This window comes from Anolis carolinensis, unplaced genomic scaffold, assembly GCF_035594765.1.
Source record: "Anolis carolinensis isolate JA03-04 unplaced genomic scaffold, rAnoCar3.1.pri scaffold_7, whole genome shotgun sequence".
In the NCBI taxonomy this organism is placed as follows: Eukaryota; Metazoa; Chordata; class Lepidosauria; order Squamata; family Dactyloidae; genus Anolis; species Anolis carolinensis.
In genome coordinates, this window is record NW_026943818.1 from 26,780,481 (window position 1) to 26,800,704 (window position 20,224).

General features: G+C 43.8%; 1 protein-coding gene across 7 annotated transcripts in view; it reads right to left on the reverse strand.

Annotated features, from left to right (window-relative positions):
• auts2 (activator of transcription and developmental regulator AUTS2) overlaps positions 1–20,224 on the reverse strand; it is a 481,369-nt gene that overhangs the window by 389,157 nt on the left and 71,988 nt on the right. Inside the window, exon 1 of one of the 7 annotated variants that reach the window (XM_062960193.1) lies at positions 18,234–20,167. The exons of the other annotated variants lie outside the window; for them this stretch is intronic. Coding sequence (XP_062816263.1) covers positions 18,234–18,281 — 48 coding nt within the window. The 5' untranslated portion in view covers positions 18,282–20,167. Of the gene's footprint in view, positions 1–18,233; positions 20,168–20,224 lie in introns of those variants that run through there. 7 annotated transcript variants of the gene reach the window in all.

Genomic DNA, 20,224 nt, shown 5'->3' on the forward strand with positions numbered 1-20,224 from the left:
ATCTTCTGCTCACTCTTCGCCCTTTGGTTATCATTTTCAGATCTTTATTAGATCCGTCCATTCCCATCTCTTTCACGGATGGAGTGCTTCTCCCTCCACCGTCCCGGCTATTTTGGTCATGACGGCGATATTTAAAGGATATAGCAATTAAGCCCTGTAATTAATTTAGTCTCAACAGAATCAATTCCACTGAACGACAAATCTAATTTACATCGTGGAAAATGGATTCTTATTTCTGCCTAGATCTTCATGGTTTAGAGTTCAGTCTCAGCATTCCTCCTCAGCACCCCCCTCCCCAAATATATATTTTTTTCTGTGACAGGGATCAGAGGTTAATTAACAAAATGTTTTGACAAAGCTAATAGGACAGATCTATTTATGTGCCACTGTTTGCTTGGCTTAGATTTAATCTATCTTCTCTCATCAGATTTGCCCAGGATGAATATCCAACTTCCAAAAGCCCATTAGTGTGAAATCCAGAGGGCAGTGAGACATCTATTTATATCAGTTAGAAGAGTTTAAGGTTGGACGGAAAAGGAGAAAAGGAAGTTGTAGGGAATGGATGTTGACTTTGGGGGGGATTGGGAACTGCTCTGTGGAATGACTCTCGACTTAACCATGGCTCATATCAAAATGCAACTGATACACAAGGTCGACTTATACATGAGTATATATGATAGTTGAAGACCCAGAGGACTCGCTCTCCTTCAAAGCATATTCAAATCAGGAATAAAGAAGGAAGATATGTAAAGTAAACAACAACTTGTTGTTTAATAGCCATCCATGAAAGCATTATGTCTCCCGTGAATTTTCTTCCCAACTTTCCCATGTAATCTCTCAGCCCGGCGTACTCTATTTGTAAACCGTGACTTTTGTTGATCTCCGTAGCTACAGCTAGCTTCTCCTGGGAACCTTCCTTATTACTCAGCTCCTCACTCAAATCCTTATCTACTATTGACTCCTCGGACTGTCCTTGAGGCCCTGCACTTTCCGAGCCAGTTTTCTCACAGAGAGAAACGTCATTTCTCTGACCTGAATTTCCCAAATGTGAGAGCCCATCACTTTGTGCCACAGGAAAGCCCACAATCCTCTCTAAATCCTCAGTTGAACCATCAGCCTCTGGCTGACCTACAACAGTTGTATCATACAATAATGCCCTTACAAAACTGAACTTTTATTTAGCTATTGATTATTGATCAACCTATCCTCTGCAATAAAAACTTCATAGATCAGTAAAGGTCACTGAGTGACTGGGCAGAGCTTCAGACATTAGTATTAGTGCTGACATGCTAATGTTAACTCATTAATCAATTAACCCATTGGTATTAAGCCATGCTCACCAATAGCACTCTCTTTCCATGGTGTGCATCCTTGTAAGACTACCCAGACAGTAAGGGTGCTGGGAAGGTCTCCCACGTCAGGCATTTATTGAGTAAGTGGGTGTCATCACAGCACATGGTACTATGCAAGAAAATGAACAACATTTCAGGGTTGCATCTTGTTCTGAAAAGCCATATTAAATGGGCCAAACAGCTACCGGGTGGGTGGTAGTGCGGACACTTGTTAGTCCTGTACAAAAGAAGGCACGTGAGGAGACAACCCAAAATGCAGCAAGACACTCCCAGGTTGGAAGACACATAGCCAGCAACAAGCAATGCTGTGACTAATGATGCAATCAAGACTCAAGCCAAAAAGCGATACAAAAGCAAATTATAGGAACATGGAACGTGACAAGCAACAATCTGGGGAAGCTAGACCTAGGCCTTGTCTATACTGGCCCTAAGTGTTGACCAGAAATCACTCCTAGACACTTAGACAACATCCAGGGACTTCCGGTAAGGTAAACCCCAGCATCATGACATTGGGAGAGGTTGGGGGATGCTCTGGAGTGTCGCTGAAATGCCAGAGTAGCCCAACACTCTGGGATTAGAGTCGATAGCTAGACTAGCTTGAATTTGAACCTAATTTGTCTCCATGACCAGTCTATAGAGATGGTTGACCAGAGCGGTGAGATGCGAGCCATGGTCTTTAACAACCAAGTGAACAAGTTCTTTCCTCTCATTGAGATGAACAAGGTCTACTACTTCTCCAAGAGGCACCTGAAGGTTGCCAACAAGCAGTACACAGCCGTGAAGAATGACTAGATCACCTTTGCCAACGACACTTCCATCGTCCCTTTTAAATGTGTGACTTCAAGTCATTTCTGACCGAGTGGGACTCTATCAAAAGTTTTCTTGGCAGAATTTATTCAGAGGGGGGTTGTGCTTGTCACCCCCTGAGGCTGGGTAAATGACCTTCGAGGGTTGTATTCAACCCGTAGGCTTCAGACTGGGGACCCCCTGTGTTAAATCATCTCAACATATCTTCAGAGATTCCGTTCAACTTGATACCCCTTCATCTCTCCGCTGACAGCCGCCACGCTGGAAGTCTCCTAATACCCCATCCATCCAGTTAAGTGAACAACTGGTCCCTGAAGATGACAAGCAGGTTCTGCTCTGCCCTGTGTTTCCCTGCTGACAGTGTCCCCACCCGACCAACCGCCCACCCTGTCCACGCTCTCCATCTTGAGCTGACATTTATGGCACAATTCACAAGGCAAAGGGGCATGACAGATGCCAGAACTGACAGCTCTGCTTTGTCAAGGTAGCATTCTGTAAGTGTGTCGGGGCTGCCCATCAGCCAAAGGAGCTCAGCAAGGACGGAGATGACAGCTTCTCCGGTTCTTTCATCAACCAATGTGACTGGGTGACCTTTCCCAGCTTGAGCAGCTGCCTGCCTTGTTCATCTGATCATTGCAGAAAATAAGCCCCCGGGGGTACACTGTGCCCTTTTTTCCTAATTATATATATATATACACACACACACACACACACACACACACACACGCACACACCCATTCCCCCACCCCCAAGCCATATATTTAGGCAAGAGGAGTGCTGGATGAAGACAGAGAAAAGAAGGTATACCCAGAAGGGGGAGAGACATGACGATGATAACAGTGAATTTAATGAATACGCAAGATGGCAAACAAGGTTGTGCTTCGCTTCAGAGTCCACAGCAGCTCAAAAAATAACCTGCAATTACAAATCTTTCCTCTGTATTCACTAGCTACAGCTCAGTCTGGCATTTATAAAAACAGCCCTATATACCCACGTATACATCTAGATCAGTAGTTCCCGGCCTGTGGTCCGTGGACCACCAGTGGTCCACAAGAACGAAAATATGGTTCGCAGCCTCACAGTTACTACTACCCTGTTTCCCCGAAAATAAGACTTCCCATGAAAATAAGACCTAGTAGAGGTTTTGCTGGATTGCTAAATATAAGGCCTCCCCCAAAAGTAAGACCTAGCAAAGTTTTTGTTTGGAAGCATGCCTGCCGAACAGAACACCAGAACATGCAGGATCGGTAAATGTATGTACCATTGTACCATTAGTGTACATGGAAATAATGGTAGTAACAACAAATTCTTGATAGGATTTCAGTTTGTCTGGTTATGCTGGTTTGTGATGATAACTACTGTACAGTATATAATAAATGTTCTTTTTTTTGTTCAACAATAAATGTGAATTCTTCTTCATGGAAAAATAAGACATCCTCTGAAAATAAGACCTAGCATGTCTTTGGGAGCAAAAATTAATATAAGACTGTCTTATTTTCGGGGAAACAGGGTATGGATAATAACACACCCCAAACATTTTTTTTCTTGGTTTCTTCATTTTTAGGCCTGTTCCTGGGGTTATTTGGGGTCCTAATTCAAAAAATTGGATTGGATAGACTACATCAGCTCTAGATTATTAAATATGGTCTTCTGCGGGAGAGCAGGTGGCAACTACTGGATAGCTTTCTTGGCAGGGGGTTGGACTAGATGGCCCATGAGGTCTCTTCCAACTCCATGATTCTATGATTCTATAGCATATGTTCTGTATCAGAAACTAGAGCTGATGTGGTCTATCCAATGCAATTTTCTGAATCCACCCCAAATAACCTAACCAAATTTAAAGTTAACCAAAAACGGGTTTGTAACCCACTTTGGTACTAATGTTGGAGAGTGGCCCCTGGACTAAGTGGTCCCTGGTCAAAGTGGTCCCTGGTCAAAGTGATCACTGGTCAAAGTGGTCCTTGGTCAAAGTGGTCCCTGGTCAAAGTGGTCCTTGGTCAAAGTGATCCCTGGTCAAAGTGGTCCCTGGTCAAAGTGGTCCCTGGTCAAAATGGTCCCTGGTCAAAATGGTCCCTGGTCAAAATGGTCCCTGGCCAAGTGGTTCCTGGTCAAAGTGGTCCCTGGTCAAAGTGGAGCCTGGTCAAAGTGGTCCCTGGTCAAAAAAAACGTTGGGAACCACTGCTCTAGAAGCTTACTTCAAAACAGTGTTTGAGACTGGTCAGTAAGTATCCAGAATGACAAGATCCAGGGAGGGCTTTCTATCGTCATGGAATCCCAAAACATACTCCTTCCGCCAAGCTGGAACTCCGCCATGTTTTAGCGAACCGTTTACCCCTCCAGCCAACTCCAGAAAGGGCAAGGATCTAACATTCCCAGGAGAATGATGAGGGCCACATACAACTCTGATCTCTCCAAGAATCCTGTCCACACCCACAAACTTTGTGAGTTGTACAAACTTCATTGTCACCAAACAAGCAGAGGCCAAAGGTTCATCTATTTGGATCCATATCAATTAAAGTATCCAAGTCAACGCAATCCAAGGGATTTTACCTGCATTTTGGGTTGGAAATAAGAAGCAAATGGCTCTCCCACCCAAGTGTTTTAGGAATGTCCTTCACTCCCTCTCTCGACTGCAGACTGCTCAACTAACAGTATCCGAGGTACAATCATTATGTGATCATGGCACAAAGGTAGAACACATGCGAGTTATTTAGAACATGGGGGAAATATCAAAGAGCGCCTGCCATCTGTCTCCAAAGACAGAAACAGCGAGTGGAAGATTCTGCAAGATGCCAACCCCACAAAGTGACAAGATGGGAAATGACAGCAAACAGATTTCCACACTTCTAACAGCAAAAGGAAACACACAAGCTGCAGTCTCGAATTTGAAAACCTCCAGATGCTGCCCTCTTCTCACATTTCCATATCTTTGTTCATACAACATCTGATATGTTCTCCTTTCTCTCTCTCTCTTTCCAAAGAGGGGAGGGATACTCTTTAAAAGAAAGTGAGTGCTTCTATGTTATCGTTCAAAAGAAAAGACTGGATTCAGCGTACATGAATGTACAGCAAAGACTAGGAAATGCAAGGTACACGTGCTTTCTTTGAACAGGCAAGCACTTTTACATAAAGCTGTAGGTGTTGTGGGAGTGTTCCTCCTTGTGAGATGTGGTGCAGTGGGTTTACACTGGATGTATGATCCCCAGATTTGTGTGGTCCCTCCTTTATCTCCTCCTCTGGTACGCCCATGAAAAGAAGATGGAAGACACACTCAGTTTTTAGAGATGTTTATCTAGCAGTGGTTCCCAACCTGTGGTCTGTGGACCACCAGTGATCCCCAAGAACTAAAATATGGTCCGCGACCTCACCATTACTATACCGTTGCAACGAGAGCGACTAGTCTCGCAAAATTATCTTATAATACTGAGGCAACGGGGATGTCGGGAGAAGAGAGACTGACTATCCACAAAAGATGCAACAACAAGCCTCCTGACTGCTGCTTCTCCTCTCCCTCCCTCTGAGCAGAGTCGTTCCATGTGGCACTTTGGTGTCTTCGTTTTTAGGCCCGATCCTGGGGTTACTTGGGGTGCTGATTCAGAAAATTGTATTGGATAGACCACATCTAGACCATATGGTTTTCTGTGGGTGAGAAGATGGCGACTACTGGGTGGTATATGTTCTGTTGCAAATGCGCCTTCGGAGACTGTGAATGATAGTGGTGGGATCAGGAGAGGAAGGAAAAACCCTTGCGAGGAGGGCTCATTGGAGGATTTGTTTAGGAAAAGAGTCAGGGAGACTGATGGGGAGTCTTCTGAGGAGGATTCATGTGGGGATCCTGAGGTGGAAATGGATGCTGGGGAACAGGTGTTAACGGATGAATTGGGCACGGACTGGGCACAGGCACCGGAGATGCTTGGGGATGAATCGGGGCCCATGGATACTGCTGATGCTGGGGAAGCTTGGGTGTCTTCAGAAGCAGATCCCACTTGGTCTGCTTGGAGGAGTGAGAGGGGGTCCACAGATGCGGATAGGGCATGGGCAGGATGATTGGGACTCTGATGAGGAATTAGGAACGCCTGACCCAAGGGCATTGGCTGTGTGGAGTTCTGATTCAGATTAAGAAGCTGAGACACCTGCTCTTTGGGCGTGGATAGTTTGGAAGCCCAGGGAGACCTGGATATATTGGGGTTGTTTGGCCATTATACCTTGCGTGTGGCAAGGTGTTGCTGGGCGCCATTGGGTTTCCTGTGTGTGTTACTGAAGACTGGACTGTGACTTTGGCTCTCTGTGCCATTTCATGTTGTGACCTTCTTGGATGACTTCAACCTCTTGGACCTTGGACCTTGGACTGGAACTTGACTCGGCTTTGCTCTTCACTCTCAATCTGTGGCTTGGCGTCGTTCTCTATTCCATGGCTGGTTGCTGTTGCTGACTACTACCTTCACTCCTGAGACCGATGCTGTCTGTTTATCCCGACTTCGGACCGGTTGACGACGTTCTCCCACTCTGCTCCTTTAACTCCTGGCTTGGCATTTGCTTCTGCAGCAGCTTGGCGCTGCTGGTTTATCCCGACTTTGGACCGGCTTGACGACGCTTTCCCGCTCTGATCCTTTAACTCTTGGTTTGGTGTATGTTCCAGCAGCGGTTGCTGCGAGCTCGCCAGCGTCTCGCTGTTTCGCTGGCTTTGCTGCTCTCAACTGGGAGTTCCCTAGCTCAGTTTGGGCGTTTGTTTGTTTTGAACTCCTTTTTGTACTTTTGAGTTTTGGGAAAGGTTTGTGGGCTTCAATACTGCTTGCTTTTAGTTCATGCCTCCGTTTTTCAGCCCATTGTGAACTTTTGGGTCAAATTCTAGAACTTTAACCTGGATTATATCTCTGGCTTAAGTTTAACCTGGATTATATCTCTGGCTAATCCGGATTATTTGCCAGTTCTTGTTTTTCGGGGTTTTCCCGCTTGTTCTACTTAATAACACTGAAAGTTAAGTGTTTTAAGTCTTTTTAGTTTGTTGAGCTATTTTTTGGACTGTTGCTTTAATAAACTCTATTTTGCTCTCTAATTGGCGTCTGACTTTTGACATGTTCTGTATCCGAAACTAGAGCGATGCAATTTTTTGAATCAGCAACCCAAATAACCAATCTGGCCTAAAACTGCATGTTTTTCTACAGAATATATGGGAAATCCCCAAGAAAGTAGAGAAGTACTGAGTCCTGTACTTTCAGCTGAAGCAATGCTGTTGGAGACGGACAAGACCCATGGAACCACATCGCCGAACTCCCCGCAACTGGACTAAACTCTACTGCAGATGCAGAGCGCCTGGAGGGGAGAGACATCCACAGATTTTAATTACATATGACATTGTTTCAAATGGCAAACCATAACAGCTTAATGAAAATAGACAACAGCTGTGAAACACGGGGCTGGTAAAGTAGGATGTGGAAAAGGAAGAAAATGTCTATTGGTTTAAGATGAAAGCTAAGACTGGGTCAAATTATACAAAGCCAGGAAACTGGACACAAACATGTTAATATTTTCAATCAATGCAAAGCATGATTAGGAAGCATGGGTGCAATATTTTGTGTGTGAACTTATCCATGTACTTAAATATCACATCCTCTTCTCTGACTAGAGTGACAAATCCATGGATCATATAAAAATTGACATATTCTATGTGTTTTATATTCTATTTTAAAATGTTTATTTTAACTGTACATTGTTTTACGGCATCAAATAGTTGCCATATGTAAGCCGCCTTGAGTCTCCTTCGGGGTTGAGAAGGGCAGGGTATAAATAGGATAAATAAATAAACAGATTAGTCACCAGAGACTGATAGTTTAACCGATGATTTAGAGAGGACTGTAAGCTTTCCTGTGGCACAAAGTGATGGGCACATCTGGGAAAGGATGGTTCTCTCAGTGAGAAAACCGGCTCAAGGACATTCAGGGGAGTCAGAAGTAGCAAAAGCAGATAAGGAATCAAGGGAAGAGCTGAGTAATATGGAGGGTTCTCATTGAGAATCCACCTGAAGCTACGGAGATCAAGAAAAGTCTTTGTTTAGAAATCAGAGCTGGTCAGAGAGATTACGTGGGAAAGTTGTGAAAGAAATTCACGGGAAACAGAATGCTTTCATGAGTGTCTATTAAGTAATACGTTGCTTACTTTAGGGTCAGTTCAGGCAACGCTGCATTAGAGTGAGAAGCTAAGCCTGAGATCTCTTCTTCCTGGTTCAAGTCAAGCTTTGATTTTGGGATTTAATATATTCCGGAAGTTTTCTATGTCCCTGTTCATGTACTGCTGTCCAAGTTTTACTAGTTATATCTTCCCGGCTGTGGACTTATGCCTTATCTGTGATTCCTGGCTGTTCCTTTGAAATTTTATGAGACATTTGGATTATTGCTTGGTTCTCACCCTTTGCTAAACCTTTTTGGATTATACGAGGGTTATCCACAAAGTAGGTTACGTTTTGGAATTAAAAATGAACAAAGTATAGGAGAAAACATTTACCATATGCAGTTGAAAACCACACCCAAATACCACATCTCACGTAGTCGCCATTCAAATCTAAGCACTTACCATAGTGATGAATGAGCTTTGCAACTCCTTCCCCACAAAACTCTGCTGCTTGCGCTCTCAACCAGCCGGTCAGCCCTTCTCGCAGTTGCGCAGCATCGCGAAAACGCTGTGTTGCCAGCCATGCCCACATTGTAGGAAACAAGTGGTTGAGGGCGCAAGCAGCAGAATTTAGTGGGGAAGGATTTCCAAAGCTCCATCTCTATGGTAAGTGTCTAGATTTGAATGGCGACTACGTGAGATGTGGTATTTGGGTGTGGCTTTCAACTGCATATGGTAAAATGTTTTCTCCTATACTTTGTTCATTTTTAATTCCAAAACTTAACCTACTTTGTGGATAGCCCTCGTTTATCTTCCTTTCTTATTCCTGATTTTATATGCTTTTTATCTGTTTTTTTAATAAAAAAACAATTTGTTTATTTTCCTGGACTTTTGTGTGGTGCAGGGATCATAGGTGTTTCCAGGTCTGGAGTGCAACACAGCCATGTATTTTGGGATCTATGGGAGTCCTAGAATCCAACTCAGCAAATATTGAGGGTGTGCGCACCAAATGGTTGGACATTATATTCCATTCAATCCTATGGAGAAAAAGGTGTTTTGTATTCCACGAAAGCTCCACCTAAACTAAACCTTTCGCGTTGCCAAGACCTTTCTTCTCATTTTTTGCACCACTTGTAATATTCTAGTGGACTTAGATGCCATTTCAACAGATGAACCATGTCCTATTCTGCTTCTATATGCCTTGTTTTGAAACTAAAGTGAGGATAGATGTGGCAAGACTACTCCTAAGAGCATTTTCCACTCTCCATAAACCACCAGAAAAGCCAGCTTGTGCTCTGAGGTGCATAGCAAAACAAAGCAATGAGGGAGGAAGATGGAGAAAGCAAAAAGTTTGCCATCTGTTTCACATTAAGTTTTGGTCTGATCCCCAAGGAAAAAAGGCAGTCATACCTGCTCTTGTTCAAATTAAAACACTTTAATTTTCCAACAAGTGTTGTAAACAAACCATTGCAGCTAATCAAAAAGCATCCTGAACCGATACTTTTGGAAGGAGCGATTCCCCCCTTCTTCCTAAACTCCTTGAATGAATGACATTTAATTACAGCAATACAGGGAAGATCAAAACCTGGCAGAAACCACCCTGGTTTATTTTCATAAAAGCAGTGGACCACACAAGATGGCAGCCGATGTGTTGTGGATGGACCGGAGGAAAAGGGTTTCAGGAGGAAGGAGGATAAGAACAGATGGGTTTAGAGTTGCAGCAGATTGTATCCAACCTGCCACCATGCAAGAAAAACACAATCAAAGCACTCGCAAAAGATAGCCATCCAGCCTCGATTTACAAGCTTCTAAAGAAGGAGCTTCTATCACACTCCGGGGCAGTGAGTTCCACTGTTGAACAGCTCTTACAGTCAGGAAGTTCTTCCTAATGTGTGGACAAAACAGGAATGTTTTACCACAAGTGATGCTACGCCTCTTTCTACTGAGGTCCTTCCTTAGGTTCATTTTACCGTCCGTATATTTTGAATGAGTAATACAAGAAGAAGCAGGTTATTGGATCTGGGCTTTTGATACAGCCTGATATACTATATCCCCAGCCTGTTAAATGGATATACATGCAGACCTTTGAACTTGCTTTAGTGCTGAGCTAATTCCTGCCCATCTATATATAAAAAAATGTAATGTGCATAATTAGGACCGAGTTAACAACAAAACCACTGGGCCAAATCACACCAAATTTGGCCACAAAACTAATCACTTTCCAAGGAGTGACCATCAAAAAGAAAGAAAGAAAGAAAGAAGGAAGGAAAACACCATGCCCGTATGTAGAAAGCGGCCAGGCTTTTTATTTTATTTTAATTTAATTGTGATTTTCAAAACTTTACAGCAAAAGTGTGAGAACAAGTTTTACAGGAAAGTCAAGAAAAAAGGGAAAAAAATAAGAAGGGAGAGCACAAGAGAAAAAAAAGACAAATAACAATAAAAAATGTTTGTTGACTTCCGTTCTTCTTTCTTTTCTCCATACCTTTCTGATCTTCATATATCATACCTTTCTGCAAATCAATTACATTTTCCTCTATCTGTCTAAATGTAACCAGTCCGTCTTATTATTTCTTAACTTAGTTTCTATCCTTTTTTAAAACATAATTATCAATCATTGTCCAATCCGTCTTTTTAATTCCTTTTCCATTACTCTGCTTCATCAAATAAGTCAATTTGTCCATTTCTTTTATTTCCATGATTTTATCCAACCAATGTGACTTAGTAAGAAGCGGCCAGGCTTTTAAGCCGCACAACTATTCAGTGCTACTCCAGCTCGCCAAACAAGGATTCCCCTAGGTATGACACAGCCAGACATTGAAGCTGCAAGGCTATTCAGTGCGATTCAACCAGACCAACAAAGGATTAACCTTGGCAGAAGGCGGCCAGGCTTTGAAGCAGCAATACCACTTTGTACCATTGAAGCTGACCAATCAAGGATTCCTCTAGGTAGCAAGCAGCCAGGCTTTGAAGCAGTGAGGCTATTCATTGCAATTCTAGCAGCCCAAAAAACCATTCCCCTAGAACGCAAGTACCTAGCCTTCCAAGCAGTAAGCCTATCCACTGCTATTCCACCTGGCCAACAAAGGATTCCCATAAGAAGAAGACAGCCAGGCTTTGAGGCTGCAAGGCAATTCACTGCTATTCCACCTGGCCAACAAAGGATTCCCATACACCACAGCAACGCGTGGCCAGGCACAGCTAGTGTTATTTCCAATTGTGTCTTCAGGCTGAGCACAGCAAGCCGGGGGAATTCATATTCCGAGCCCATGATTCATCAGCATCTCAACCTCTTGAAAAAGGAACCGTTTACGTCGGCATGGCTTTGCCTGTGACATCCCGCGTCCCCTGAGCCCACCTTCTGACATCGGATGCATCCTGAATATTCAACCATCTGCTTGTTACGGGTTGTACTCTTAAAATGTACCGAGGGGTTACAAGTCAAAAGCAGCCAAGCACAACACATTTGACAGAATCCCTATGTGTCTTTCTCTGTGTAGTGCTCTTGTTTCCTTTCTTAGCCACAACCTAGTTCCCTTCCAGGCAGGAAAAAAAATCCTCTCATCTTAGTTCAAGGCTTCGGAGCCACAGCATACCTCCTTTTGCACTGTGCAAATCAGCCCACATTCACAGAGACCCAATTTTCATAGACGGCAAGGAGGCAAATCCAGATTCAATATAATCCTATCCAGAAAATGAGAATATTAATTCTCATTGCATTTGACAATGCAATGTTAGCAAACGTTAGGTCATGTCACCGAATAATATACACATAATAAAAGTGGAAATCTGTATGTGTGTGTGTGGCTGGGGTGTCCACTTACACAGACAAGCTCTCATTTCCACAAACAGCTATAGTTCCCACTACTCAGGAGACACCAATGGCCCTCCCTCCAATGACATTGCTAGTTATAGCGAGCATTGTGAACATGTCCAAGAGCCCTGCCAGTGTCCTCCACAAACACCACCATGCCCACCACCCAAGGCTTTCATACAAGGACCATTTCATCCTAGATTTCATGTATTTCCTACACCACAGACACCTCAGTTATAGAGAGTGCCATGAACATGTCCAAGAGCCCTGCCAGTGTCCTCCACAAACACCACCATACCCACCACCCAAGGGAAGGCTTTCATACGAGGAACATTTCATCCTAGATTTCATGTATTTTCTCCACCACAGACACCCAAGTTATAAAGAGTGCCATGAACATGTCCAAGAACCCTACCAGTGTCCTCCACAAACACCATCATACCCACCACCCAAGGGAAGGCTTTCATACGAGGACCATTTCACCCTAGATTTCATGTATTTCCTCCACCACAGACACCCAAGTTATAAAGAGTGCCATGAACATGTCCAAGAGCCCTCCCAGTGTCCTCCACAAACACCACCATGCCCACCACCCAACGGAAGGCTTTCATACGAGGACCATTTCATCCTAGATTACATGTATTTCCTCCACCACTGACACCCAAGTAATAAAGAGTGCCATGAACATGTCCAAGAGCCCTGCCAGTGTCCTCCACAAACACCACCATGCCCACCACCCAACGCAAGGCTTTCATACGAGGACCATTTCATCCTAGATTTCATGTATTTCCTCCACCACAGACACCCAATTTATAAAGGGTGCCATGAACATGTCCAAGAGCCCTACCAGTGTCCTCTACAAACACCACCATACCCAACACCCAACGGACGGCTTTCATACGAGGACCATTTCATCCTAGATTTCATGTATTTCCTCCATCACAGACACCCAAGTTATAAAGAGTGCCATGAACATGTCCAAGAGCCCTACCAGTGTCCTCCACAAACACCACCATACCCACCACCCAAGGGAAGGCTTTCATACGAGGAACATTTCATCCTAGATTTCATGTATTTTCTCCACCACAGACACCCAAGTTATAAAGAGTGCCATGAACATGTCCAAGAGCCCTGCCAGTGTCCTCCACAAACACCACCATGCCCACCACCCAACGCAAGGCTTTCATACGAGGACCATTTCATCCTGGATTTCATGTATTTCCTCCACCACAGACACCCAAGTTATAAAGAGTGCCATGAACATGTCCAAGAGCCCTACCAGTGTCCTCCACAAACACCACCATACCCACCACCCAAGGGAAGGCTTTCATACGAGGACCATTTCATCCTAGATTTCATGTATTTCCTCCACCATAGACACCCAAGTTATAAAGAGTGCCATGAACATGTCCAAGAGCCCTCCCAGTGTCCTCCACAAACACCACCATGCCCACCACCCAACGCAAGGCTTTCATACGAGGACCATTTCATCCTAGATTTCATGTATTTCCTCCACCACTGACACCCAAGTTATAAAGAGTGCCATGAACATGTCCAAGAGCCCTACCAGTGTCCTCCACAAACACCACCATACCCACCACCCAAGGGAAGGCTTTCATACGAGGACCATTTCATCCTATATTTCATGTACTTCCTCCACCACAGACACCCAAATTATAAAGAGTGCCATGAACATGTCCAAGAGCCCTCCCAGTGTCCTCCACAAACACCACCATGCCCACCACCCAACGGAAGGCTTTCATACGAGGACCATTTCATCCTAGATTTCATGTATTTCTTCCACCACAGACACCCAAGTTATAAAGAGTGCCATGAACATGTCCAAGAGCCCTGCCAGTGTCCTCCACAAACACCACCATGCCCACCACCCAACGCAAGGCTTTCATACGAGGACCATTTCATCCTAGATTTCATGTATTTCCTCCACCACAGACATCCCAGTGTATCTTACTCTCATCATTGATGTGGAATTTGCATGAGCTGCCTCTCCCATAACCCTTTCCTACAAGGGATCCAAAGTGCAAATCAAGATTGCTAAAGACTTAGGAATCAAATGAACCGCTTCCCGGAATATTGAAGGACTTGTTGACCCACTTGCCATCGTCTTTGAAAAACCTTGGCAAACGGGTGAGGGACCAGATGACTGGAGACAAGCAAACATTGTCTCTCTCTGCAAAGAGAACAACAAAAGAAGGTCCAGGGAACTGCATTCCAGTCAGATTGACCTCAATACCAGGAAAAATAAATACAAGAGCAGATTATACAAGAGGCTGCTTGCAAGTGTCTTGATGACAATGCAGAGATTGCAAAGAGCTGGCATGGATTTAACAAGAATAAATCCTGACATCTTCGTTGGATTGGATCACTAGTTTAGTAAATGGTAAGGGTATCATGGTTTATATGGATTTATGTCATTATCTGGATTTCAGCAAAGCATTTGGTATGATTCTCTATAATATTTTGATTGGTAAAATGATTGGCATTGAATTTTGCCAGATTTGTAAGCCGCCTTGAGTCCCCTCGGGTGAGAAATGCGGGATAGAAATGATGTAAATAATAATAATAATAATAATAATAATAATAATAATAATAATAATAATAATAACAACAACAACAACAACAACAAACTGCGGACTAGATGGATACATCATCAGATAGATCCGTAAGGGATTGGACTGACATCATGTCAGGTTAACCCTGTGAAATTTCATCAACATTCCGAGATCTCATACTAGATTTTATGTGTTTCCTCCACCACAGGCATCCCAGTATTTCTGACTCTCTGATACACAGAAGCGCACACTTTCCTTTCCTTTAGGGGGTGGGGAGAAGGAAGCAAAAAGAACTGGGCAGTTCTACTTTTCCATTGGGAATTGTTTGAATTTGAGGGTGCACAATTAAAGCATTTAAAAGCAATGAAATCCTGGATTTGTAGCACGGGGGGCCTGAAGCTCCTCTGACATTAATACTCCTCATTGAGGCCTGCAGACTTGGGCAGTGTGGGGTTGAACTCTAACACCTTCCTTTGAAATACAGTGCTCCCTCGCTACTTTGCGGTTTGCTTTTTGCACCCTTGCTGTTTTGCGGTTTTTTAATAAACACTAAAATAATATTATAAATCATAAAAACTTATGATTTACACTAAAATAATATTATCTATATATATAAGAATGTAATGTGTGTGTTTTTCCCATGGAGTAAACAACAAAACCACTGAACCAAATCTCACCAAATTTGGCCACAAAAGACACAGTCATCCAATCTATGTCTTTCAAGCAAAAAAAAAACCTAGAAAAATAAAGTCCAAATTAGAGGACGAGGAAGAGCCATTTTCCCCCGGCTGACAGTTTGAAGGGTAGGCCCCACCACCTTTAGGCCCCGTCCCCTTCGTGTCCTAGCAACCTCCTCATCCACAAAGGCACCGGGGGACAGCCAGGGTGCAGTTAGGCCTCTTCCACACTGCCTATGAAATACAGATTATCTGTTCTGTAAACTCTTGTAAATCATAAAAGCTGGTCACAGTCGGGTGCGGGCGGCAGGGCGGAGAAGGAGTCCAAATGGCAGTGGGAGAAGGAGGCGGCGCCATGTTCCCCTGCTTCTTTCTTCCCGTCTTCCCTTCCTCCTTTCCTCCCTCTTTCTACTTCCTTCCTGATAAGCCTAGCATCCCTACTAAAATAATATTATAAATCTATTTACAGTGGCGGTGGTCTCAGTCAGGTGTGGGCAGTGGGGCGGAGCCCAAATGGCAGTGGGAGGAGAAAAAGGCGGTGCCATGTTCCCCTGCCTCTTTCTTCCCATCTTCCCTCCTTTCCTCCCTCTTTCTACTTCCTTCCTAAGGAGAAACCTAGCATCCCTACTCTGCAGATTTTCACCTATTGCGGGTGGTCCAGGAGCGTAACCCCCGCAAAACTCGGGGCTATGTCTGTTTTTTATTGTTGCTTTTATTGTTGTTTTTATTGTTTTTATTGTTATTTTAAAGCCAAGTGTATTGTTTTAATCTATTTTTGTAAACCGCTCCGAGCCAAACTGGGAGTAGCGGTATATAAGTTTAATAAACAAATAAAAATAAGTTTAATAAATAAATAAATAAGTGAGGAAACACTGTATAGCCTACAGATCCCGGAGTTCTCAACTGGTGGTCTCACCTCCAAGTACTAACTAGAGCTGGCCTTGCTTAGTTTCCAAGATCAGACAGGATCTGCTGCCTTCAGGGTATTTAGGTCCTAAATTAAGGAAGGGGGCTTAAATAGTTAAATCCGTGCTTTATTTAAACGCATGGCTCGTAGCTGAGAGAGGCGGGATCAAGGAGGTCAATCTTGTTAAATGAAATAGACACAACTTTCACTACATGCCCGTGGCCAGAGGCTGAGCGAGAGGAGAGAGGGAGATGATAAATGGCAGATTACCAAATGTAGAAAAGAAAATTAAATGCAAGATGAATAGGCGGTTAGAGAAAAAGCTGTTTGGATAGGAGAAGAACGAACACAGATTTAACTTCTTGGTGTAAAAGAAGAAACATATGTGGAAGTAATTGATCTTGGAGGACTGAATCTGGCCCACAGGCTGTGGTTTGAGGTCCCCTGGTCTACACTGTCATTTAATCCAGTTCAACGCAATCTGGATTCAGAAACTGGATTATATGGCAGTGTTGATGGGAGCTCAAAGAAGGGAATGGTACCTTTTTTGATAAGAGTTAAAGTACTCTTTCGGGACTATAACTTCAGGACGTATACATGAGTATATACAGTGTTCCCTCACTACTTCGCAGATTCGCTGTTTCGCGTTTTTTCAATAAACACTAAAAGAATATAATAAACCATTTAAAAATTATGATTTTTTTCTTTCTTCCTTACTCTTTCTCCTTCCTTCCTAAAGAGAAGTCAAAGGAAGGACGGAAGGAGAAGCCGAAGGGAGAGAAAAAGAGAGGCTGAGGCAGCTTCATTTTTGCCTCACAAGGCAGCGGCACCAGTAGGAGCGAGCTCGCGCGTGCTTGTAAACAACACAAATATAGCGTCCCTACTTCACAGATTTTCACTTTTCACAGGTGGTCCTGGAACGTAACCACTACTATAAGTGAGGGATCGCTGTATGGTAATTTCATGGGAGAGGACAACCTGGGGAAGAGTGTCAGTAAATACTCTGGCAGGTTATACAGGCCAATCGCTGATTAATACATTCTGTCAGACCACTCAATTTACTGCTCTGTCTCAAACCATGCCGATGTCTCATGGTCCAGCTAAGAATGGAGAGAGAAACATGCCTCTGTTATGCGTACATGCACAAAACAGGTCACAACAAAATGAGATTTTCCTGCTTCTCACAGGAGGTTGGACTGGATGGCCCGTGAGGTCTCTTCCAACTCTACAATTCTATAATTCTATGATTCTAAAATAAGGTAGATGACAAGAAAAGGAAGAGGACACCCTAGCCATGTATCAGACATGATCAGTTGCAAAACATCACACTGAAAAAGCTCCGTCGGGATTCCTCCATAGAGGAATGATCTTTCCCCAGAGAAATTGGGGATCAATAAATGTGGTCTTTTCTTGACTACACAACAAAGTATACCTTACAACCTCTGAGGATGCCTACCATAGATGTGGGCGAAATGTCAGGAGAGAATATTTTGGGAACATGGCCACACAGCCCGAAAAACACATAACAACCCTGTGATCCCGGCCATGAAAGTCTTCGACAACACATATTCCACCGACAGCTATGAAATTTGGACACAACATAGCATTTGACCTGACGAGTGTTTCAAGCCAACTCTCACAAACCTGACGCACCTGAGAAAGGTAAAAGAAAACCCCAAAAACAGTCAGCTCCACCTCTCCAACAGAAGCATAGAGTGGGACCAAAAAAATCCTTGTTGTTGTTATGAGAAGAGGAAGAAAACACATGGACAAACAACATTTCTATCCTGGAGCTATTCCAAAGAAAAAGGCAGACAAATGAGACTTGAAATTTCCTTTAAGATGGCCAGGTTGTCAAACCCGTCTCCAGATTTCATCCAAGACACATCATGCTAACACACCACAGCAGCATCCAAGGTCCTGCAAAACTTGGACCAGTGTTGAAAACATGTCCAAGAGTTCCTCTCTCACCACAACGGAAATCTATTGACATACCTTTTCGGCATATTTGAACTTGACGTAGAACCAGCTCGACTTGATCATGGCTGCCAGCTTTCGAACAGGATCTCGTAAGCCAAGTTCCTTTGTTTGCTTGGAAGGCTTTCCAAAATAATACAATTACATCCAGGCAGAAAGAAAAGGAACGGGAAGACGGTCTCCCTTTCAGCCAGATCACTCGGCACCCTCTTCGATGGCGAGCTTGATTTCACTCCTCCCAAGCCTCCTCCTCCGCCTACGTTTCTGTATCGGCTTTGGCTGCCTGACAGGCAACTTCCACAAAGAGACTTCAGCTGTGCTCATCACAAGTGGCACATGTCAGTAAATCCAAGAGGCTGGCTTCAGACCGGGCAGCCTTCCAGGACCGTGACCTCCCCTGGCGGAATGAATAATGAATTCCACTGCTTCCCCCTCCAGACACAGATTAACACCTGGCTAAACATTATTCTGACAACCTACAGCAGAGTGGATTTTCCCTGACCCACTCGGAGAGCCTGCGTTGGCGGACTGAAGCACACGGGCGCACACGACACCCGACCATACTCAAAAACAATGACAAACAGAGGAAAGGACTGACATCAAACCTCCTCCGCTTGGAAGAAAGATTACTGCCCTAAATATAGCAGAGAAACTATAAAGCTTCTTAAGCAGAAAGCAACCCTCTCTTTCCCAACGTTATGTTCCAGATGTCGGTTGAGGTCCCTCTCTTACACCTCGTACTTCTCTGCTTTTTTTCAATATGAACCATGTGTTACTTCGCTTCTTATGCGCCTTGTTTGGAAACTAAATGGAGAATAGAGGTGGCTAGGCACATAAACGACCCCTCCTAAGAGCATTTTTCACTCCCTATTTTCTGCTCTAATCTATAATCGAAGACTTTTGTTGACCTCCATAGGTGTTTTTCCGTGGGAGTTTTCCGTATCACTTGGCTCTACACCGACTCCTTATCTAATGGTGCAGTTTCTGGCTTCTCTTGAAGTCCTGCACTTTCTGAGTCAGGTTCTTCCCAGAGAGAACCATCATTTCTCTGACTTGAATCTTTGAAGTCTCACAGGAAATCCCACAATTCTCTCTAAACCATCAGTGAACTCATCATCCTCAGGCTGTACTACAACACAGTGTCTAGGCAGCCTTCCACGTTAGTTGGGCTTAGGGGTGCAAAAGCCCCACAAAACTAAAAAAACAAAACAAAAACCAGTTCAGACTACAGTTTCCATGATTCCATGACATTGAGCCATGGCAGATTTGATAGGCATGTCTTCTCTTCCATCATCCACATCATTTATGTAAGATATGTAATGGGAACAGGACGCAACCCTTGAGACACGCAAGACGTCACTCAGAACGGGAATAGGATGCAACCCGTGAGGCACGCAAGACGTCACGAAGTCACTCCTTTTTAGGATAATTTCATGAGTCTCTCCATTCAAGCCAGACTCAGATTAGCTGCCCTGAATCAGTTTTTAGATGGAATTTTTATTTATTGAATTTAATATTACATTTTCTATCTGCTTCAGATGTCCATTATAAATGCTCCTTGCACCCCAACACAGTATAATTGTTGCACAAATGCCACATGACTCCCATGGCTACTCCTTTCCCCCATGTGCCGTTCCTTTCCTATGTGCCTAGTGTTGATTTCAGGTGACCCCATGAATTTCACAGGGTTATCTTAGGACTTTCTTACTCTAGGAGAGAAACAGAAAACTAAAAGAAAGGAACGTACACATGCAACCATACACATAAATGAGAAAGCGTGTGTTTGTAATCCCGCGAGCATGGGCAGAAAACCCAGTGGTGTTCCTTCCCATCATCCCTCATAATACCGCTTTAATTATTGATGCAGACAGTCTAAGCAACGTGTAAGCCGTATACATAATGCATTTACTTGGAAAATCCACACAAATCCACATGGTATTACTGAGTAAACTACAAACTGTTCCGAGAGGCCCGTCTTAAGAAGTGGGTAAGCTGTATCCATGTACTCA